We start from the raw sequence: 23,903 nt of genomic DNA on the forward strand, positions 1-23,903 counted from the left end.
GTCCATCGTTGCTGATTGTTGATAGGATACATGTCATCAAGTACTGGGATGGTATGCTTGGGTATTTGTGGTGCTGGGAAGACTAAGGTCCTGACCAGAACCTTGTGTCCGTCTGGGTTTGTGTTTGCAGGCAAGCGTCCTCACCAGTGTCAGATCTGCAAGAAGGCCTTCAAACACAAACATCATCTGATCGAACACTCGCGTCTGCACTCGGGCGAGAAACCCTACCAGTGCGACAAGTGCGGCAAGCGCTTCTCGCACTCGGGCTCGTACTCCCAGCACATGAACCACCGCTACTCCTACTGCAAGAGGGAGGCTGAGGAGCGCCAGGCAGCCCAGAAGGAGGCGGGGGACCTGGGCTCGGAGGTTGTGATGAGGTCTTTCCTGGAGGACCCGATACCTCGCGGGTACTCAGAACCCGAGGACCCGCAGGAGGCTGTGCCGGCTATGTTGAGGGGCGGTGTGGATGGATGGGCGGGGCCAGATGGACCCGATGGTTCTTTTGGGGAGGAGGAGGTCCAGATGGATCCTGCAAGCAACTCCAATGAGGACAAAGTCCAGGGGAACGCAGACGAGATTGTGGACCAGGAAGACTGACTTGAACCATTTTCCCAATGTTTGGACTTCGGCTCGGTTCTGAAGGATGGCAAATTCCGTCCGAACATCTGGTCCGGTTGACTTGAGCGCTGAAGAACCTTCCTTTAACGACCTGCTACATTCTCTCTGAGCACTTCCTGTTTTTCAGTGGTTGCCAAGCACATCCAAGCTAGGCTAGGCTAGGCTAGGCTAGGCTAGGCCATGCATTTCGACATGTAGAAGCAAAGCTCGCTTTTTGTCCTTAAAGGCGAAGCGTTTGCAGAACTTTGAGGTCGTTGATTGACACAAGCGCCACGGCGTCCCGCCCAAGTCATGTGATGTTACTTTTCCAGGATTCTGATTGGCCAAACTGTGCATGCCAGCTGATGAATGTGTTTGAAAAGCCTTTTGGAAAAACATGTTACCCTAAAGTCGAGTGGTTAGCGCGCGTACCTCACAGTTTGGAGACCAGGGTTCAATTCCACCTTCGGCCATCTCTGTGTGGAGTTTGCATGTTCTCCCCGTGCATGCGTGGGTTTTCTCCGGGTACTCCGGTTTCCTCCCACATTCCAAAAACATGCTAGGTTAATTGGCGACTCCAAATTGTCCATAGGTATGAATGTGAGTGTGAATGGTTGTTTGTCTATATGTGCCCTGTGATTGGCTGGCGACCAGTCCAGGGTGTACCCCGCCTCTCGCCCGAAGACAGCTGGGATAGGCTCCAGCACCCCCGCGACCCTCGTGAGGAAAAAGCGGTAGAAAATGAATGAATGAATGAATGCTACCCTAAAGTAATGTGGTGCTACAATGTTGTCTACTTCCTGTTACTGCGCTCAGTCCCAAAACAACACGAAGACAAAAAAAAAAAAACTTACATCCTGTCAGTCTTCTTTGACTTTTTTAAAGGCTTTGATTTGTGCAAACCAACAATGAGATGATCAAATGAAATAAAAAGCCGGCATCCCCAGTTGGGATAGGCTCCAGCCCACGCCGACCCCAGCCAGGACAAGTCGTCCCTCATGTGCAATCACTTCAAATAATCTCCTTGTAGACGTTTGATTTGTGCAATTCTTCTTCCATGACACCATTGTTCTCCTTTTCTCCTATTTATTTTGCTTTGTAGTGACTTTACTCCACTCATTTTGCCTTGAAACCTAACTAAAGCTAGCTTAGCAGCTTTAAAAACTAAGCTTTTTTTTTATTTTTCTCAAGCTGCTGCTCCTCTCGTGAAGCTGACGTTGCCAAGTGCTGCGGTACACGATTGAAACCTTCGATATGGAGAGGAAAAATGCCAAGGTCCTTGTAAAAAGTACAGAGAGGAAGAAGTATTAGCACCCTTTTTCACGTAACAAAATAAAGGCGTGCTGTTCTTCTGACAAAGTCCTTGCTGTTCTTGCTGTGCTCTACTTTCACTTGAACTGTTGTAAAGTAACCCAGTACTTCCTTACTGCACTTCATTGTTTTCTTATGGACGACCTTTACTTGAGTGTGTTTTCAAAATAAAACATACTGTGACACATGCGCAGTGAGGATCGGCGTTACTCGTTACTTTTACTTTTTTGTTTGGGCAGCCAATGTAAGAAGTACTCTGGTGTACAGTTAGAAGTAAAGTCACGTACAGGTAGAAGTATCATAGTAAAGTGACACAGTTAGAAATAGTGATGTACAGTTACAAGTACTGTGAAACAGCTAGCTAGCAGGAGATAGCTAACTATTTAGAATATAAAGTCTTGAAAACAACTCCCAACAATGTTGGATGACACTGACGTGTACTAACTGGAAAAGAAGTCACATATTTCATTTATTGATTTTATTTTGGTTTCTTTATGTCAATTTTATGTGGACTAAACCATACCATTACTACAGCCATTTTATACAACACTTGCATTTTATTAACACAACTTTATTGACAAACCAAAGCAGACGTGATGATGGATCGCAGGATGTGACGTCACGCCAGCCCCATGCAGTCACAAGTGAGTACCATGCCTGTCCGGGAAGATTAGACGTCGGCAACGCCGACCACGTGAACAGTCCACGGGGAGAAAAGATGCCGGTGTCCGGCATGCCCCAGCACTCACCTTGTTCACCTAGCAAGCGAAACGGAAGCTAACTGAGCTAAATGGCTAATACAGAAAACGGAAACTGAGGCTAACAAAGCTAACGGCTAATGCAAACAGACGAAACCGAGGCTGACTGGGCTCGTGCAAACCACCGAAACTCGGGCTGGCTAAGCTAACGGCTAAAACAACCTAAACTCGGGCTAGCTAAGCTAACGGCTAAAACAACCGAAAATTCGGGCTAACTAAGCCAACGGCTAATGCAGACAGACGAAACGGAGGATGACTGGGCTCGTGCAAACCACCGAAACTCTGGCTAACTAAGCTAACGGCTAAAACAACTTAAACTCGGGCTAACTAAGCTAACGGCTAAAACAACCGAAAACTCGGGCTAACTAAGCTAACGGCTAAAACAACATAAACTCGGGATAACTAAGCTAACGGCGAAAACAACCTAAACTCGAGCTAGCTAAGCTAACGGCTAAAACAACCTAAACTCGGGCTAACTAAGCTAACGGCTAAAACTACCCAAACTCGGGCTAACTAAGCCAACGGCTAATGCAAACAGACGAAACGGAGGCTGACTGGGCTCGTGCAAACCACCGAAACTCTGGCTAACTAAGCTAACGGCTAAAACAACTTAAACTCTGGCTAACTAAGCTAACGGCTAAAACAACTTAAACTCGGGCTAACTAAGCTAACGGCTAAAACAACCGAAACTCGGGCTAACTAAGCTAACGGCTAAAACAACCTAAACTCGGGCTAGCTAAGCTAACGGCGAAAACAACCTAAACTCGAGCTAGCTAAGCTAACGGCTAAAACAACCTAAACTCGGGCTAACTAAGCTAACGGCTAAAACAACTGGAAACTCGGGCTAACTAAGCTAACGGCTAAAACAACTGGAAACTCGGGCTAGCTAAGCTAACGGCCAATACAAACAACCTAAACTCGGGCTAGCTAAGCCAACGGCCCATGCAAACAACCGGCGCCGAGGCTAACTCCGCTAACCGCTAGTACAGACGACGGAAACCGAGGCGGGCCAAGATAACGGCTGACCCGACAAAGTCAAACGCATGCCACCTAAGATAACGGCCGATCCGACAAAGTCAAACGCGTGCCAAGTAAAGTCTGTCACTGATAACCAAGATGAGCGCTAACAACTAAAGGGCGTGTTGAAAGGGAAAATAAAGACGAATGCATTGTTCATCTTGCATTGGAAGAATGTTGGTTAATATTCATCACTGCTACTCATGCGTTAATGCTATTATATATATGTGACAAGATGCTATCAAAATGATGAGTACAAATTTGACTGTCGTTGTGCAGTTAGTGTGGAATGTACTTGATGTTAGATGATGAGTACTTGATGGCGACCAAGGTGTGTCTAGATGTCAACACTGAAGGTTTCATTGACATTGACTCTGTTCACTTCCCATTGTTTTGCTCATGTGTGATCTTTTATCGTGTAGGTGTGAATAGTACAATTCCCAATTTTTTAGTCGCGGGTACTGCAGTCTGAATGTTGGGTCACGTGCACATCCCACCTACACGTCATCTTGACCGTGCAAGACTTGATGGAAGGTACTCGGCATGTTCCCCACACACCGCCATCTTAATTCATCATGTTTACTTCTGTATCAGACGTTATTTGCAATATCCAGAAATGTAAACCCCAAGCTTTGCACGTCGGGGCGATGCGGCCGAGGTAATCGTCTTAGGAATCAGGCATGCTGTTCCTAAAGTTTGGAGCAGGTGAAGTGTTGGCGGAGGTCAGAAGGAAGAATCCGGTGGTTGACGTGTCTGGTAAGAAGGCGACGTGATGTTGACGTTATCTTTTCCCATTTCTTGTTGGGCCTTAGAGGTCAAAGAGGTGCTTGCTTCTGGTTATTTTGCCGCACAATGGCCACATAATGCGTCCGCCCCATCCCATTTGGACGTGCTCGCATTTACATGGCGGCCAGCAGATAGTCCAGCTCATTTATGTGTCCAGATATGAAGGCATGATGTCCATTGTGGACGCTAGGAAATGACTTGTCATTGTGTGGCTAATGGAGTCATTGTGCGGCAAGGTCACATGCGCTTCCCTGTCTTCCGGCAGGCCGCCGCCCCTCCCAGCGTCCTGCTGCTGGAAGCGTTCTACGGAGGTTCTCACAAGCAGCTGACGGACCTGCTGAGCTCTCAGCTGGACTCGTGTTCCGTCTTCACGCTTCCCGCCAAGAAGTGGCACTGGAAGGCCAGAACCTCGGCGCTCTACTTCAGCCAGAACATCCCCCCCTGCCCCAGTTACAGGTGACCCCGCTTCCGGACCAGAATCCGGGCCTGTGTGACGGTGTCGCTCCCCTGCAGGGTTCTGTTCTGCAGTTCGGTTCTGAACCTGTGCGAGCTTGCGGCTCTTCGACCTGACCTGGCCGGGCTCAAAAAGGTTCTGTACTTCCACGAGAACCAACTGGTGTACCCGGTCCGCAAAGACCAGGACCGGGACTTCCAGTATGGATACAACCAGATTCTGTCATGGTAAAAGTTCCGCTTCCTGTCTTGGCCCGGAGCGACGGGATGGCCTGCTTTTGTGTGCTTACGTGTCGTGTCGCTCTGCCCGGCAGCCTGGTGGCGGACGTGGTGGTCTTTAACTCCGCCTTCAACATGAACTCCTTCCTGTCCGCAATCCCGTCCTTCCTGAAGAAGATCCCGGACCACCGGCCCAAAGACGTGGCCCAGCTGATTGGGCCCAAATGTCAGGTGCTTCACTTCCCGCTCCACTTGGCCGACGTCAGCGGGTTAGTGAGGGCCCCGCCCCCCTTTACGAGTCAACATGTGGCGTCCTCAATGGTCACTTTGATCTTTAATCAAAGAAGATCAACTTTAATCATCAAAACATCTGCTGAGCACCTTCATCCTCTAATCCTGCACCTCATCCTCATCTCACACACATCATCCTCATCCTTGTGTGTGTGTGTGTGTGTGTAAATTGTCAGTCATGCAGGACAAGGTATTGCACTAAAGTCCTTGCTTGTACACACATACACACACACACACACACATGCTGCATATTCCTGCTTGCTTTTCTGGCACGGAACAGGGGGGGAGGGTAGTTTCAATCCATGTTATTTGTAAAACACATTTAAGAGTTGACTAAAGTGATGATAAAAACATACAACAATTCATGCACTCAAAAATGGACACAAAATATAAACACTTATTTTATGTCCATTTATTTTGATTTTGGGAGAGTAAGAATTTAATTGCGTGTAAACGTAGCGACTCAGGTAAGGCCGAAAGATCCGTGGAAACAGGAAGCGTGACCAGGCGCCTCATTTATAAAACGTGCTGACGCGCAAAACGGGTCTTGGAAATTGAAAATTGACCGTTCCGTACGTATCCGGACTAAATAGACACAATACATCGTTTTATTTCATTCATTTTCTACCGCTTATCCTCACGAGGGGGGTGCTGGAACCTATCCCAGCTGTCTTCGTGCGAGAGGCGGGGTCCACCCTGGACTGGTGGCCAGCCAATTACAGTGCACATATAGACAAACAACCATTCACACTCACATTCATACCTATGGACAATTTGGAGTGGCTAATTAACCTAGCATGTTTTTGGAATGTGTTAGTGTTCTTACAAAGAACACTAAACTCATCACACACCAACTTAACGCTCAAAAGGTATAATTATGAAACCAGCTCAACCGAATCATTCATTCATTCATTCATTTTCTACCGCTTATTCTCACAAAGGTCGCAGGGGGTGCTGGAGCCTATCCCAGCTGTCTTCGTGCGAGAGGCGGGGTACACCCTGGACTGGTGGCCAGCCAATCACAGGGCACATATAGACAAACAACCATTCACACTCACATTCATACCTATGGACAATTTGGAGTCGCCAATTAACCTAGCATGTTTTTGGAATGTAGCATAGCATAGCATAGCATAGCAAACTAGCCTTACTTATTCTAAACTTAAGAAAGGGTTTGAAGTGAAGCATAGTGGGGAAGTAAGAGGCCAAATACATACCACTTCCACACGGATTGTGAGGCCGGAATACCCAGAGAAATCCCACGCATGCACGCATGGGAGAACATGCAAACTCCACACAGAGATAGCCGAGGGTGGAATTGAACCCGAGTCTCCTAGCTGTAAGGTCTGCTCGCTAACCACTTGTCCACCGTGCAGCCTATTTTATTGTATAGTCATGATAATATTATGTGTTGGATTCATATGAATTATAACAAATGTCAGTTCAATGATTGTAGGGATGACGTGTTCAAGAGCTAATATCCTTGCATTAACCATTCACGGTAAAACGTGGGCGTGTCGAGGGCGGGGATAAGAGGTGGAGCGTGATTTACGTCAGCACGGTATACCTGGGGTCACACCAGCGTTATCATTATGGGATACCGTGTCCCGCCTCAAAGTGTTTCCCAGCGCCGTCATGTCGTTTATGGCCATCGTGAGCACTTCTTCGAAGGTCAAGTCCCGCTGTACTTTCCAGGCTGCTGCCCAAACATAAACTCCTACATAGCCCCGCCCACCCGCCTGACACAGATGACATCATCAGGCCACAAACAGCCAGGTAAACACATGAAAGGGATGCTCGCTCGATGGGATGTTGACTTTTCCGTTGACCTTGACAGATCTTCACTTCAATCCAGTCCAGGAAGCCAAGAAGATTCTCCTGTGAGACCGCTGCACATCGTTTGGCCGCACAGGTGGTGAGTTCAAATCCGTCGTCATTATGATTATGGTGATAGCGTATATCATGATGTGACCGTATCAAAGGTATCACATTTCAGCTGAGCAAAGTCGGATTTAATATTCGTTCATTTTCTACCGCTTATCCTCACGAGGGGGTGCTGGAGCCTATCCCAGCTGTCTTCGGGCGAGAGGGTCCACCCTGGACTGGTGGCCAGCCAATCACAGGGCACATATAGACAAACAACCATTCACACTCACATTCATACCTATGGACAATTTGGAGTCGCCAATTAACCTAGCATGTTTTTGGAATGTAGCATAGCATAGCATAGCAAACTAGCCTCCAATTTACTTATTCTAAACTTAAGAAAGGGTTTGTAGTGAAACATAGTGGGGGAAGTCAGAGGCCAAATACGTACCACTTCCACACGGATTGTGAGGCTAACTCCTCTCATGGCTGACGACATGCAGTGTGTAGGTCATGTCATGTAAGGTCTCATCCACGTGACATGAACGTGGTAGATATCATCATGCTCTCCGATTGGCGGCCACTCCAGAGTGTACTCCACCTCTTGCCCCTTGACAGCTGGGATAGGCTCCAGCATACCCACCATCAAAGTGAGGACAAGCACTATGTGAACTGGATGGATGAATAATAATAATAATAATAATTATTATTATTTTAATATAATTATTATAACAACATTATTATAATTAATATTTAATTATTAATTATTATTATTAATAATTATAATAATAATATCAATTATAAATAATAAAAAAAATATAAATTAATAATTATAATAATTATAATAATTATAATAATTATAATAATTATAATAATTATAATAATTATAATAATTATAATAATTATAATAATAATTCCGTATTTTCTGGACTGTAAGTCGCACTTTTTTTCATAGGTTGGCTGTTCCTGCGACTTAGACTCCAGAGCGACTTATAAATGAAAAAACTGTTTATATTCCATAAACACTGGACATCTTTTCTGTTCATGTTTATTTTTGCGTGTAGCTAATAAGCATTGTGTTAGCATAGCTTACACCTATTCAACCTGTTCTCTATTCTTTTATTCATGTTAGAACTTGCCTTCCAAGAGGACGTAATGTCTGTTTTGGTTAAGTAGTTTGGAAAATAAATTATCTTAAAAAAATGCGACTTATACTCCAATGCGACTTATGTATGTTTTTTTCTACCTAACTATGTATTTTTGGCTTTGTGTGACTTACACTCCGGAGCGATTTATCATAATTTATCATAATCACGGTAGGGCAAAGTAGACTTGAGTGTGCTGTGGTCAGGTTATCTGGCTAAGGCTGACATTTCTGAGTGTGAATATTGTGAAGATGGAGATGTTCCAAGAGCGGTCAAAGCGAGTGTGCTGTGGCGCACTCAGGTCAAAGGTGAACAATGTGGCCGTGAGTGGCAGTGAAAACAATGTTTGACAATGAGATTAGTGGTGCCACCCGTGGCTGTTTTTCACCTCCTCTCATATCAGCGACACGGGCGGGGGCGATGTAATCGGCTCTCAACTGAGCAAAACACAGCTGGATTACAGCTGCACCATTCCGGCTTTTATTGCGCTCAAATTAGGATTAGCATGCAGGCAGACTTGATCTGGGATTGAAGCTCCTCCATCTCATCTTTGGCTCTAATCTGCATGTGGCCTGGATCCTCAGATTACTGGCTGTCTTATTGCAGGCGGGGACCGCGCTCGGGGGGGTTGGGGGGAGGAGGGGGAGGGGGGGGGGCACCCTACTTTTAAAACACGCTCCCCCGGGGGCCACATGGACAAGAATACTGACCACATGAGATGTTCACGTTGGCATCAACATATCTCATGACGTCATCTTACGTGTGTGTGTGTGTGTGTGTGTGTGTGTGTGTGTGTGTGTGTGTGTGTGTGTGTGAAGGGAGCATGACAAGAATCCTGAGCTGTTCTTCAGCACCGTGTTGAAGCTCAAGGATGAAGGTCTCCACTTCCTGCTGTCTGTGCTCGGAGAAACCTTCAGCGATGTACCAGGTATAGGCGCACACACGTGCACCTGACACGCTGACATATATGACATGTGATGCACATATACACTATACTGTATTTACGCTATTTTACTGTGTATACTACAGTGTATATATACATGAAATACAATACCTAGAGTACATATACACTATAGCAGGGGTCTCCAACTCAATTTACTTGGGGGGCACTGGAGCTCGGGTCTGGGTGAGACTGGGTAGCATCAGGTTTTGCAAAAAAAAAAAAAAAAATTATTAAAAAAAAAAAATTAAAAAACTTCGCTTTGGTTCCGACTTTCTACAAGAAAAGCTCTGATAAAACATTCCACTGTTCTCAAATATCTTACTTTTTATTTTTCTACACAAAATAAGATGAAAAATAAATAAACAAATCAATAATAAAGAAAATCAATCAATCAGTAATAAATAAATATAATAATAATAATAATAATAATAATAATAATAATAATAATAATAATAAAACGGCAAATAATAAAAACTTAAGAAACCACATATAGTTGCTGGGTAGACAAATGATTTTTTTCAGATTAAAATGAACAAAGCATTATTAGAGCCCTGTAGACATGACAAAACACGACTATAGTCACATTTATACTCTTTTTTTTAATTTACAACATATTGCGCAACCGCAGGGTCTCGAGACACATGCTAACTCGCAAACTGGAGACCTCGCGACCTCAACGGTAGCCTTCAAGTTATTTCCTTTCGACTTAAATCGCCAAAAACTTACCACTTCCACACGGATCGGGAGGATAACTATTAACAGTTATTTAACCTTTAACATGAACATTAATCAAACGTAATATTTTTTTCCGGGTACATGATACCATACAGCATCCATATCAAACTCACATTAAACTTTCATATCAAGGCGGGGGGCCTCAAACTAGTGTCCTGCGGGCCACATTTGGCCCGCGGGCTGCGAGTTTGAGACCCCTGCACTAGTATAGTGTATTTACTGTATGACTGAAAGTGACTGAAAGGAGATGGCGGCGAGTGAGTGAGTTTCCTCCTTGGGGGTGGCCGGAGTCATCCCAGACATGGGATGAGGAGCTTGATCATCCAGGAGGCTGCTCCTTCACATGGAGAGGAGCCGGAGTTGAGGCGGCTCGGGCATCTAGTCCACACGCCTCCCTGGTGGGAGGTGTTCCAGGCATGCCCGCCCGTGCCTGGGGACGCCCCGGTGTCTTCTTGATGGAACCGGAGGAGGTTGCTGGAGAAGTCTGGACTTGTTTACAACCTTGTAGTATATGTACAACCTTGTACACATGCTTTACTGCATGTAGCGATAATACTCGTAGTAGCACACACACACACACACACCTGTGAAACTACACGAGAACGTGAAAGCATTTGTGGTTTTGTGTTGTGTTCAGAAACCTTTACCCAGTCCAGACCTCTGCTGGAGACCCACATCGTCAACTGGGGCTTCCTGTCCTCCAAAGACCAATACGTCAACGTCCTCTGTGAGGCCGATGTGGTCGTCTCCACCGCCGCCCACGAGTTCTTTGGCGTCGCCATGTAAGGCCACGCCCCCTGATCCTACATCTTGGCAGATTATCATTGAAATATTTTTAGCTATTACACAAAATGTATCTGTTGTTTTTCAGCAAATACCGTAAATTCTGATGTGTTGCTTAGGTTGGAGGCAGTCCACTGCGGATGTTACCCTCTGTGTCCCAAGGCTTTGGTCTATCCCGAAATATTCCCAGGTAACGCCCACCGCGTGACCATCACCTCATTTGCATATTCCACGTCTGGGATTTACATATTTACTTATCATTACTTACTTATTTTATGACTTATATATATATTCTATCCGTATCATTTGTGTCGTCCACACTGCAGCAGAGTACCTGTACGCCACGCCCCGGCAGCTGCACAGGAAGCTGCGTGCCCTCTGCAGGAGGCCCCAAGCGGCTCGGTCACACGTGGTCAAGGTAAGCCGCCCGACGTTTTGGTCCTGTGAGCTTCTTGCTAGCCGGTTAGCTAGTTAGAGTTAGCCGAGCGTGGATGTAAGCGTATTTTCCATCAATAAGATGGAAAAAAAAATACTTTTGTCGTCAGGTGGACACGCGGTCTTTCTCCTGGGACGTACTCAAGGGGCGTTTCCAAACTCTGTTGACCCCATGATCTTCTTCCACGGCGTCACATCGACGCTCAATGTTTTTTTTTTTGCCGTTAATAAACGTGATTGGTTGAGATCTTCATCGTCCACTTTTATTTTAATCACTCGCATTTTGGAATACTTGAACTTGAAGTTTTATTGTGTACTAAATACTGTGATGTTGTCGCCACCTGTCCACAAGTGTTTTGGAGTTCAAACCTGCTTCAGATGCATCAGAGATGGCCAGGTAAGACTTCACAACCGAGACGTTCCTTCCTGACGCTGCATCATGGGAAATGTAGTTTTCAACCATAAATCTATCACTGGGCAAACCACGGGGTTCAAAGTATTACAACAAATGAGCATCCATCCGTCCAACAATCCATCCATCCATCCATCCATCTTCTGCTTATCTGAGGTGGGGTAGCGGGGGTAGCAGCTAAGCCACCTCGTCCAGCTCCTTCCAGCACATCCCCCACCCGGAGATGGCGCTCGCACGTGCTGATTCTCATCCCAGTCCATTCAACCGATCCAGTTTGAAGGTCTCGTCTTCTCTTTACTTTCCAACCTGCTGCAAAAGCTCACCATCCCACCCCCCATCCATAAAAACATCGGCCTGATCCCGGACATCTCTGATTATGAATCATTACTTTACTTTGTAGCACCTTCACAAGACCAATTCCCATCCTCGCGTCCATCATCTTTCTTTTCATTTCTTTCCTCCACAGCCCACAAACTACCAGGAGCTATGAACAAACACAATGTAGACATGCATTTTAATAAAGAAAATTAAAACACTACCCATGTTTAAAAAATACAATTAAAACACTTATTTTTATTTAAAAATACACCATGTAAAAAAAAAACATTTTTAAAAACCAAAAGTTTAAAAAAACAACAGCAAAGGATGTCAACACATTTTTTAATATTAACGAAAACATTCAAAATATACCAGAAAGACCCGCAAAAGCGATGTAAACACAATTTTTATTTAAAGCTGTAAAAAACATTCAAAAAAGTAAAAAGAATATAAAAACATTATGAAAAATGATGTAAAAACACATAAAAGGATGTAAACAAACATAAAAAAGAAAAAACAAATAAATGAATGTAAACAAACAAAGTAAAACAAATAAAAGGATATAAACAAACAAAAAAGTAAAAACAAATAAAATGATGTAAACAAACATAAAAAAGTAAAAACAAATAAAATGATGTAAACAAACATAAAAAGTAAAAACAAATGAATGTAAACAAACAAAGTAAAACAAAAGGATGTAAACAAACATAAAAAGTAAAAACAAATAAAAGGATGTAAACAAACATAAAAAAGTAAAAACAAATAAAATGATGTAAACAAACATAAAAAGTAAAAACAAATGAATGTAAACAAACAAAGTAAAACAAAAGGATGTAAACAAACATAAAAAGTAAAAACAAATAAAAGGATGTAAACAAACATAAAAAAGTAAAAACAAATAAAAGGATGTAAACAAACATAAAAAGTAAAAACACAAAAGGATGTAAACAAACATAAAAAGTAAAGACACAAAAGGATGTAAAGAAACATGAAAAAAGTAAAAACAAAAGGATGAAAACAAACAAAAAAGTAAAAACACACAAAAGGATGTAAAGAAACACAAAAAAAGTAAAAACAAATAAAAGGATGCAAACAAACAAAAAAGTAAAAACAAATAAAAGGATGTAAACAAACATAAAAAAAGTAAAAACAAATAAAAGGATGTAAACAAACATAAAAAAAGTAAAAACAAATAAAAGGATGTAAACAAACATAAAAAAAGTAAAAACAAATAAAAGGATGTAAAGAAAAAAAGGTGAAAAAGAAGATTGATCGCCGGAGGGTAACTAGATGTTAAAAGTTTGCTTTTGGAGGATTTGAATCTCATCAAACATTCCACTTGGCGCCTCAAAGCAGATTAAAGCGGAATTACGACTTCATCACAAATAATCCCAGCAGCACGGACACTCGAGTGCGCGGCGACTCGGACGTGTGACCCCGGGGGTCAATCAACACGGAAGTCAAAAAAGGTGAAGTTAGCACAAAGCCAACCGCGTGATGAACGACTGACGGAACAAAAAACGCCTGAAGAGTTGAAGATGGCTGCCAGTACTCATGCTAATCAACATTTAGTTAGCTGCAATGGCTAACATGGTTAGCCGAGGTTAGCCAAACGACACAAAGAATCACGGTAGTTCTTGTTCTACTTGATCAGTGTGACTGCAGTTAGCGACGGGCGGCTAACAGCATTAGCTACCAAACAAGTTAGCTTTAGTCCATTCATTTATTCATTCATTTTCTACCGCTTTTTCCTCACGAGGGTCGCGGGGGGTGCTGGAGCCTATCCCAGCTGTCTTCGGGCGAGAGGCGGGGTACACCCTGGACTGGTGGCCAGCCAATCACAGGGCACATATAGACAAACAACCATTCACACTCACATTCATACCTATGGACAATTTGGAGTGGCTAATTAACCTAGCATGTTTTTGGAATGTGGGAGGAAACCGGAGTACCCGGAGAAAACCCACGCATGCACGGGGAGAACATGCAAACTCCACACAGAGATGGCCGAGGGCGGGGACCGAACCCTGGTCTCCTAGCTGTGAGGTCTGCGCACTAACCACCAGACCGCCGTGCCGCCCAGCTTTAGTCCAAAGTTTGTATATTCACAATGAAACACCAAATAACAGTCATTTGGGTCACGTTTTACTATTAAATACCTTTTTAATTGTGTATTTGTCCACATATTATTATTATTATTATTATTATTATTAACGTTTTAACATTTATTGTTTCATTGACGTTTCTGCTTTGCAGGTGTCAATCAAGATTGACATTAAAAAAAACAGTCGATGGACGTCAGGGTTTTCCACGCAGCTTTGCCGCCCTCTGCCGGTTGTTCTGGAAAGTACACGTCAGCCTCAGTATGGAGGGACATGTAATAAAGAATAAGATTGAGCAGTAAGTCCAAACACTCCCTAAGTTAGCGTAGCGACACAAATGCAAGCGTGCTAAAGGATAGCCGTCAGAGTAATACTTTGTGACGTCGTCGTCCCCGTAGCTGAAAAAAAGGACGAAACAGGTTTGAGTTGATTTGATCGTAATTTGTCTTTAGTGTGAACTCTTGCAAGGATCTAACAGGATCATTTTCAACAAATACAAAGTCTACAAACAGTACATCCCGTCACCATGCTACAACAACATATTAGCAAGTGTCATAGCTAAGCTAACTCCCAGCAGGTCCTTGTCTAGAGTCATTCAGCCTCTTTAGGTCGCCACGGAAACGTCCTGCGAAGACAAGCAGAACAACCATCAGGCGATCCGTCACGCCTCATTGGTCACATGTCAGCAGTAGATGCGTGCTGTACCCGATTGGTCCAGGACATGCTGATGAGGGCGGGGTTTTCGTCAACATATTCAGACCTGGCAGATCTGCGTCGTCTCCTCATCGAATGACGACCACAACCCTGAGAAAAAGTTCCAAGACAAAGTGAGATGTTCTCACAGCATCTGTGAGGCGGAATCGGACATGAAGCGGACGTACCGGCTTGCACTTTCCGTTCTGGTTGGGACACAGTTCAGTTTGGCAGTGGAGGTGGATTTCATTGCCGCCTTTGACAAAGTGGAACAACTGGAAGCGGAAGTCGCTCGATGTTCCCTGTCCGTTTTGTCCCACTTTGACCAGACGGCTAGACTTGGAACATCTGCTCACGAAACAGAAACATCCGAGTCACGGAAGACTTTAGAACTGGACGCCGTCAGAGCGGCATTGACGTCAGCTTCTCACCCATCTGAGATCAGGTCGTATCTCATTCCGTCATCGGGCGATGGCCCGTTGGTGGCCCAGCAGGAGTTGGTAAACAAGGCGACCAGGTTGGCGTCCAAGCCCTCCGTTAAAATCTCCACGTAGATGCTCTGGTTCAGCTGGATGGCCATGTTGTGCTTCACCGGATGTTTGTGTGCTGAGTCCGTGTAGGCGGTCATGTTCAGCGTGTAGTTCCAAGACCCCGACACCATCTGGCGCACCACCGAACTGTAACCCAACAACACATTTTGTGTGTTGATGAATGCGGCCTTCAACCAGCCGGTGGGCTTTCCCTTGTTTGCCTTCAAGGGGCTTACAGGTTTTTTGTCATTTTGGCCGCTTCTACCTTCCATCTTGTCCTTTCGGTCACTCCCCAAAAGACAAGTCTCAGGTCCCTCTTCAACGGACTGATGCAGAGTCTGCTTCACTGAAGACAATGCATCAGTTTCACACGTGAATAAGACCCCGACGTGCTTAAACTCTTGACCTGGAGATGGCACTCCACTAGGGGTGCTCCAATCGATCGGCCACAGATCGGTATTGCCCGATATCAGTGAAAAAGAACGGTATCGACATTGGCCGCCGGGGTTGTGCACACTGATATCCATCCTGTCCTACCTTGCCAAAGTTTTAGAGAAACTAATTTACAGAGAACTCACTTCATTGACGCCAATCGTATCCTGAGTCAGAACTGGCTACGGATGCATCACCGCTACCATCAAGATACTTAATGACATCTTCACCATGGACAATAAACAGGTCCGGATCTTGCCAAGGTCTTTGATTCAGTGGATCACAACATCCTCCTACGCAGGTTCTCTACTATCGGCCTGTCTAAGAGTTGTACTAACTGCTTCTACAACCGTGTTCAGAGAATGAAGTCTGAAAATGTTGGGTCTGAACCACTTGACACCTTTAAAGGTGTGCCCCACGGTTCCATCTTAGACCCAAACTTGTTCACCGTCTACATAAATGATGTGGCCAAGTCTATCGGATACACTTTTATGCCGATGACACCATCATCGATTCATCGGGCCCTTCGCTTCACTCGACCGTATCCACTCTTCAACACGGCCTCACTTCCATTGAAAAGTCTTTAGTCCGTGACCTTCACCTGTGTCTCAATTCAAAAAAAGTCCAAGTGTCGGTTATTTGATCGGAAGCTCAGAACTGGAGCCCGTCAGCTCCCACAAAAACCTGGGTATCTGGTTCAGCGCTATGCGTGAAGCCTCTTTTTGTTACGTGCACTTGGTCCCGCTGTCTAGATCCCGGGGTCACGTCGCATCACCACCATCCCGAACCGTAGGTATGTTTTTACCTCAATGTTTATGTTTTTATTGCATGTTTACATTATGGATTTCTGTATATGCTTTGGTTTTACTTTATGCCGGGGCCTCTTGCCAGGTCTTCATTGGAAATGAGAATCTGTTCTCAATTGATCTTACCAATCAACACGCCTTCCGTATGTGATCGGTATTGGTATCGCCTGATTTCACTCATGGATAATCGGTATCGGAAGCATCAAATCCTGATCGGAACATCCCTACACGCCACCCTTTTTTGAGCTGAAGATCACGGCCCAATGAAGCCAGGAGGACCACATCATCCACAAAAAGCGAAGATCCAGTCCTCAAGCTATTAAAGTGGATCTAGAAATTCTGTCCAACGCAGCCGCTTCGCTCAGGTTTAGGGAGAAACGCCTTTGGTTTTGTGTCTTGCTCAAAGACAGAGTAGTGGATGGGAGTCGGGGGGGTCCGGAGGCCCACCCGTACCTCACTGTGCTGTCTCCATGGTGTTTATGGTTATCAACGATTTGTAAAGATCACTTTGATTCAACTCACTTGTCTTGCATCGCGAAGGTCATGCTCATGAGGTCCGGCTGGTTCTGGGAGCAGGACAGCTCCATCTTGAACGGTTCAGGGACCCCGGAGGCATTGACCAGCGTGTTCTCGTAGAGCACGTGGCTGGCGTTGGCCTGTACAAGACAGCAGGTCTTGGTGTGATGCTAGTTAGCGCTCATGGTAGCGGAGGTGGACGAGCACGCACCGACACCAACATGCCGCATGGGTCTTGGCTGCCGAAGCTGACGGTCACCATGTGGTTGGAATCGTTCACCATCCCTTTGCACGAGTCACTGTTGAGGTGCATTTGCCTGTAGTCCACGCCCTTCTCCTCCAGGAGACAACCCACCAGGGTGACGGAGGCCAAATTGTCCTCGCAGACTGGGAGCACATCTGAGCAGCGGGATTCAAAAGGATAAGATGTGTGCGCTAAGACCGGACTTCAGCGCCATGTTTGAGGCCGGCCGTCGGGCACCCCAGATGACCTTACCCAAAGTCTGATTGGAGGCAAAAATGGCCCGACAGAAACAGCTGACTCCGCCGTTGACACCATCAGCACAGAACTCATGACCCACACAGAGAGTGTCCTGACAGAAGGCTTTGGGGCCGGCTGGAAGGCAAACAGGCACAGTAAGCAGAAGAAGCCATTTAAACAAGACCAGAAATGCTCAAAGACACAAGTGAGTCGGCCGGTCTTACTGCAGTCGCTGCTCATTCTCCAATTGTCCAACTTGTGGTCCTTCAGGCTGCAGGCATGAACGTAGGCCTCGTAAAACTCACATTTGAGGCCATCCACATCTGGATAATGACACAACGTGTGGTTGCAGGCGCGGATGTACGCGTCTGGGTCGATGTCAGCATGACAGCTGCCGAAGCTGGGCTCATTCAGGAATTGGCAGCTGCAGTGGAGACGGAAGGATGAGGTCACAGTCAAGACCAGAGGGGAGCTGCTTGTGTTGTGAAGTATTTCTGCTCACTTTGTAGTCACATCCGCGCAGTCGATGGACAGATCCGCCGGCTCGCTGTACTGCATCTCGCAGCTAGGTGGTGACCAAGAGTGGAGGTCGGTTCATAGAAGCACACAAAGTAGAAACTGATGAAGCAGCCCTCGGCAGTGACTGCTTATGTAGTCACCGAGCCTCACCCCTCGGAGCTGTAGTTCGGGGACGTCGCATCACTTAAAGTCACGCTGGAGTTGGCACACAAACCCTCTGAGGTGTTGCGGGAAGAAGTAAAGTTCTCTGACAGGAAGACCAGCAATGAAGTTTCAAAACATGGATTTCTCAGATGAAACACAGCACATGCTACTGCCATTTTTGTCTTGATTTGGGTTGTTGACGGCGCTAGTAACAGCATTAGCATTTGCAAATAATGATATTTTTTATTTGATCGCCAAAAACTTACCACTTCCACACGGATAGGGAGGATAACTATTAACAGTTATTTAACCTTTAACATGAACATGAATCAAACGTAATAATTTTTTCTGGGTACATGATACCATACAGCATCCATATCAAACTTGCGCGGGCCGCACTAACATTAAACTTTCATATCACGACGGGGGCCTCAAACTACTGTCCCGCGGGCCGCGTGTTTGAGACCCCTGTCTTATACTTTCTCAAGAGCCTCTCTCTGCACTGCTCTCCAAAAACCTAAATCGTGGAATTGATCAACCGGTCTCTCCACGCAATTGACACGATCTTCTCGAGGAGAAAGTGGGGAAAGTGGACGGTCATGTGCCTGGCGATTCTTTCCATGGAGGACATCGAAGACATCTACCTATTCGGGACCATGATAACAGGTCTGTTGCTGATTGGATTGGGCACTTTCCTGGTGTATCGCAAAAAAAATTCGTATGATGATGAAGGCAGCGGATCGAGTTGGCCCACAGCCGCCCATCGTGAATGATTAGGTGGGCAAAGCCGTTCACAATCACAACAAGGATGCCATCTTGGTGAAGTTGGATCAATTGGGAGGCCAGAATGGACTATAGGGTGGTCCGGTTTATTGGAATGTGGCTTTCCGGAAGTAACCCGAACAATATTCTTAATCTGGATTTCGGCGTCCCCACCATGGCTAACCAAGGTCGTGTTGTGAAAAGAACTTCTCCCAAGGGATTGCTGCAGCGGGACGCTCTGACCTGTTGTTTCTCTTCTCTTGGCCCACCATGGACTTCTCCATGGCGACGGATATGTATCGCAATGACACCCTGCGAACTGAGCTCCAGGTGAGCCGGGGGAAGCGCCGGCCCCTCTTGTCCCTCTTCTTCCCCCCTTCATCGCCCAATCATCCCGTCCTGTCACCCCTTGTCTCATTGCATAGTATGTTGTACAGTAAACCTCGGATATATCGGATTCAATTGTTCCCACTGGTTTTGTCCGATATAAGCGAAATCCGTTATATGCGTATACCGGAAAATGTCCGTTTTACGCATATATCGGATTTATATCCGGTATCTGCGTAAATCGGATTTTATCCGTTATAAAAAGGCACTTCCTTGACTATGTTTCCAATGTACCTGGACGCGCAGGCAACGCTGCAAATGACGATGATAGCGAATAGTCACGATTCGGCGAATCGGAGCGCCACGATGCGGCCATCCGATATATGTGAGGGAAATTTCATGGAAATGCATTGGAACGGGACTGGAGATTTTGTCCGAAATAGGCGTTATAAAAAATCCGATATATGCAATGAATTTTTATTGGAAATGCATTACAGAAAAATCGGTTCTTTTTTATCTGTCCGTTGTGAGCGAATTTCCGATATATCCGAGTCCGATATATCCGAGGTTTACTGTACGTATATGTATGGACGGATGATTGCACTTTTTCGCTTGTACTCCTGTATAAGTGACTAGAATAAAGGGCTACATCATCATCATCATATATACCGGACCAGGTCATAAATCAGGAGGACTCAGGAAGCAGACCACCAGTGCCAAACGGCTTTGAACCTTCTGTCCCTTCGGCCCCCCCCAAATCCAAAAATGAGACAAACGGTGCACCGGTAGAGAAGTCAAACCTGCTGACGTCCACAAACTGGCCGTGCCGATCTGGGCGGTGTAGCCATTAAAGAAGACCGTCAAAGTGTAGTTGGCTCCGTAAGAAAAAACAGCGGTGACACCGGTGTCGTTCTTGCTGTACTCCATGCCGCCATGCGTCTCCGTCGAAGCCGTCAAGTTCAGCTCGGTGTCGTTGACCTGCACGGCGGCGGGAAGCCAACGTGAGTCGTTGGAGACTTTCGATTTTCATCATTCATTCACCTTCACTCGAACTGCCGGTCCCAGTTGAACGACCTCGTCCAAGTCCGTCAGGTGGATGATCATGTGGTCCAAGAACATGACGTCTTTACGACGGCGTTCCTTGAACACGCCTACGATCTGCACGCTTGATTCCGAGAAGAGTGTGTATGCACAGCGGTCGTCCACCGAGACGGAGTAGTTGGCGTCAAAGGTAACCACGTTGGAGGCGGTCACTGTGCACACGTTGACTTCTCTCACACAGCTGGAAGAGTTGCTGCGGTTAGCGCCACTGTGATGGCAGGTTGCACAGTGAACACAGATGGAAATATTTACTTGTCATTTGGCCGGGTAAGTACATTCTTCTCTGACTCCAAAGAACAATTTACAAAGGTGCCGTCCGAGTTGCAGCCGGTGCTGTTAGGGAAGTAATATTGCCCTGTAAACAACATAAAGACTAAGTAAGCTAGGGCGCACGCCACGCAGGAGGAGGTTTCAGGTTTGACCATTGAAATAGCAGCCGCTGATTGAAACGTAGACATCACTTGCGACCGATGAGGTTTGATTGATCGTTTCCCCGTCGATGGAAAGGATGAGGTTCTGCACAAGACATGACAGTCACAAGGGTGTGCTAGCCTAGGCTATGTTTCCCAACATTGTGATGTACTCACCAGTCCACTTCCTTTTGTGTTAGCTCGCAGCGCACCTTGATCACCGAATGTGCGGAAGAAAAGGCTATACTGTGGAGGTGGAAACCAGAGATCTTCAATTCAAATTGAGTAAGGTCCGTGAATGCAATGTATTTCACAACAAAGATCCAAACCTTATTTGACCTTTTTTTTGGATCAAACAGACTAGCTCACATGAATATCATATGTAACCATATTTAACCATATGTCATGTAACCATAATAACTGAAGTAATTACGCTCATGCGAGCATGATTATATGTTATATATATATATATATATATACAGTAAACCTCGGATATATCGGATTCAATTGTTCCCACTGGTTTTGTCCGATATAAGCAAAATCCGTTATATGCGTATACCGGAAAATGTCCGTTTTACGCATATATCGGATTTATATCCGGTATATGCGTAAATCGGATTTTATCCGTTATAAAAAGGCACTTCCTTGACTATGTTGACTATGTTTCCAATGCAAACGCTGCAAATGACGTCGTATAGCGGCCTGTCACGATTCGGCGAATCGGAGCGCCACGATGCGGCCATCCGATATATGCGAGGGGAAATTTCATGGAAATGCATTGGAACGGGAGTGGAGATTTTGTCCGAAATAGGTGAAATCCGTTATAAAAAATCCGATATATGCAATGAATTTTTATTGGAAATGCATTACAGAAAAATCGGTTCTTTTTTTATCTGTCCGTTGTGAGCCGATTTCCGATATATCCGAGTCCGATATATCCGAGGTTTACTGTATATATGTTATCCCATTCACTTGAATTGGTCACAGGCCCGTCAAAGGCCAATCCAAAGTCCACCATTTGGTGATGGGTGGTATAAACAGACAAAGTGATGAGAGGAAGTGACATGTTTGTTGATCAAACACTTACTATGGTCTTCTTATCTTGATTTAGAATATTCAGCGTAGAGTAGCAGGTAGAGCGTCCAGTCAGCTCTGGTATTTGTTTATGGTAGATACTCCCCAGATTCTGCTCTCCGCTCGTAGTCGCTGAGGATGCCTCCGCTGATAATGCAACAAGGACCTTCAAACAGGTGCCACGTTTGTAGCCATCAAAACAGATATCGACAGTATCGTCAGAGATGTTCACCTGGATGGGAAACATTAGAAGAACATTTCTAATGACATGGCAAGATGACACTATTTTTTGTTGTTGGAGATAATCAAGTGTGGCGTTCAGGACTGATTTAAGTCATGTCACTGTTTGTTGAAAGCCGGTCTTTGCCTGGTGGGCTATGTGACTCACGTATGCCGTTCTGAACCGCCGTCCCAGGGCCGTGATCGTACATGTACTGAAGTCAAACTTCCTTGCGTAAGATTGAGCTGTCCCACCTAAAGAACAGGAGACCAGTTCGGAGGTGTGTTCAGAAGACTGAAAGTTGGGCGTGGTTACCTGGCAAAAGGCTGAAGGCAGCCGTGACGACCAGGAGGAGGAGCATGTTGGAGACAACCAATCAGCTGTCGGAGATCTGCAAAACACATCAGACGAGCACATCGAGTCTGTTCAGGTTCAGCTTTCATTCTCTTCTTTGGATTTGGTTCTTCCTGTGGTGCTTCCCTGGTTCTGTGTTGGACCCATTTGGGATCTGCTTGTGGTTCAGCTTTGGATGTGGTAACAGTAAGGGGCCTTCAAACGCACCACGTGTTAGATAATGAGGATTGCGCATTTGGAAGTGAGCCCTAAAAGCAGTTTTGGATGGCTTTGCACGCAGAGTTCCACTGACGCAACTCCGACTTACTTATATGGGCGTGCCCAGTTGAGCAATTTCTCCGGAGAAAGAGTTTTCAAAATTTGTGAGGCAAAACTACTTTTGTTTAGCTCAGGCAAGCATCAGGCAGAAGCGGTTGGAGTTGCTGAGTTTCTCGGCCAGCAAGAGAAAAATATGCTCATCTGTCAGCGGTACTTTACACAGGATTGTTTTGTGTACAATATGAAGCTGGACTGGGGCGGCACGGCGGTCTAGTGGTTAGCGCGCAGACCTCACAGCTAGGAGACCAGGGTTCAATTCCACCCTCGGCCATCTCTGTGTGGAGTTTGCATGTTATCCCCGTGCATGCGTGGGTTTTCTCCGGGTTCTCCGGTTCCACATTCCAAAAACATGCTAGGTTAATTGGCGACTCCAAATTGTCCATAGGTATGAATGTGAGTGTGAATGGTTGTTTGTCTATATGTGCCACCAGTCCAGGGTGTACCCCGCCTCTCGCCCGAAGACAGCTGGGATAGGCTCCAGCACCCCCGCGAAGAGTCTATCAGTGTCCTAACTGTGTTTATTTTATGTAAGTCATCAGAAAAAAAAAGGGGTTCGGCAGCTGTCCCGGAGTCCTCGGGAGTTCTTGTGAGTGTTTTCTGTGTGCGGGTTATGGTGTGTAGCTGCTCTATAGGAGTCCACAACTCAGTACAAAGGGTGGGGAAATTAGCATAATAGGTCCCCTTTAAAGTTGCCCTAGCATTAGCAAGTGAAGATGCTATTGCTATCAGTCGCCCTCTTCTCCGTCCACTTCCATCCCCGGGTTATACAGCCAAGTTCTCCAATCAGACTCCATGACTAGATCCCGACTATTCCTGCACCTGATGCTAATCAATGCTAAGATCCCGACTATTCCTGCACCTGATGCTAATCAATGCTAATCAATATCATGTCCAGACAAAGTCCCCGTCTACAAACCAACGCTTCTCTCACAAATGTATTTGTGGGAGGTTTAAAAACAAAATCGGATCAGTAAGTAGTCTCACCCAGACAGGAATTGTTCAGCGGGTGAAAATATACGGAGCCATACTGATGTGTGGTGCTATA

General features: G+C 45.6%; 1 protein-coding gene across 6 annotated transcripts in view; it reads left to right on the top strand.

The window, feature by feature from the left end:
- The first annotated feature begins 595 nt into the window (after positions 1–595).
- The window catches only part of gtdc1 (glycosyltransferase-like domain containing 1), a 29,839-nt gene continuing 6,531 nt past the window's right edge, over positions 596–23,903 (top strand). The window contains exons 1-13 of one of the 6 annotated variants that reach the window (XR_009131719.1): positions 596–4,217; positions 4,379–4,439; positions 4,735–4,925; positions 4,983–5,150; positions 5,237–5,410; positions 7,128–7,208; positions 7,270–7,347; positions 9,262–9,371; positions 10,759–10,903; positions 11,024–11,094; positions 11,231–11,322; positions 11,450–14,469; positions 21,093–21,182. Coding sequence is in view for 4 of the 6 variants with exons in the window: in XM_058082966.1 (XP_057938949.1) it covers positions 4,156–4,217; positions 4,379–4,439; positions 4,735–4,925; positions 4,983–5,150; positions 5,237–5,410; positions 7,128–7,208; positions 7,270–7,347; positions 9,262–9,371; positions 10,759–10,903; positions 11,024–11,094; positions 11,231–11,322; positions 11,450–11,515 (1,299 nt within the window). In the remaining 2 variants the exon portion in view is untranslated. Of the gene's footprint in view, positions 4,218–4,378; positions 4,440–4,734; positions 4,926–4,982; positions 5,151–5,236; positions 5,411–7,127; positions 7,209–7,269; positions 7,348–9,261; positions 9,372–10,758; positions 10,904–11,023; positions 11,095–11,230; positions 11,323–11,449; positions 21,608–23,903 lie in introns of those variants that run through there. The other 5 variants (XM_058082966.1, XR_009131718.1, XM_058082967.1 and 2 more) reach the window with 5 other exon arrangements.

Source organism: Doryrhamphus excisus, chromosome 9, assembly GCF_030265055.1.
Source record: "Doryrhamphus excisus isolate RoL2022-K1 chromosome 9, RoL_Dexc_1.0, whole genome shotgun sequence".
In the NCBI taxonomy this organism is placed as follows: Eukaryota; Metazoa; Chordata; class Actinopteri; order Syngnathiformes; family Syngnathidae; genus Doryrhamphus; species Doryrhamphus excisus.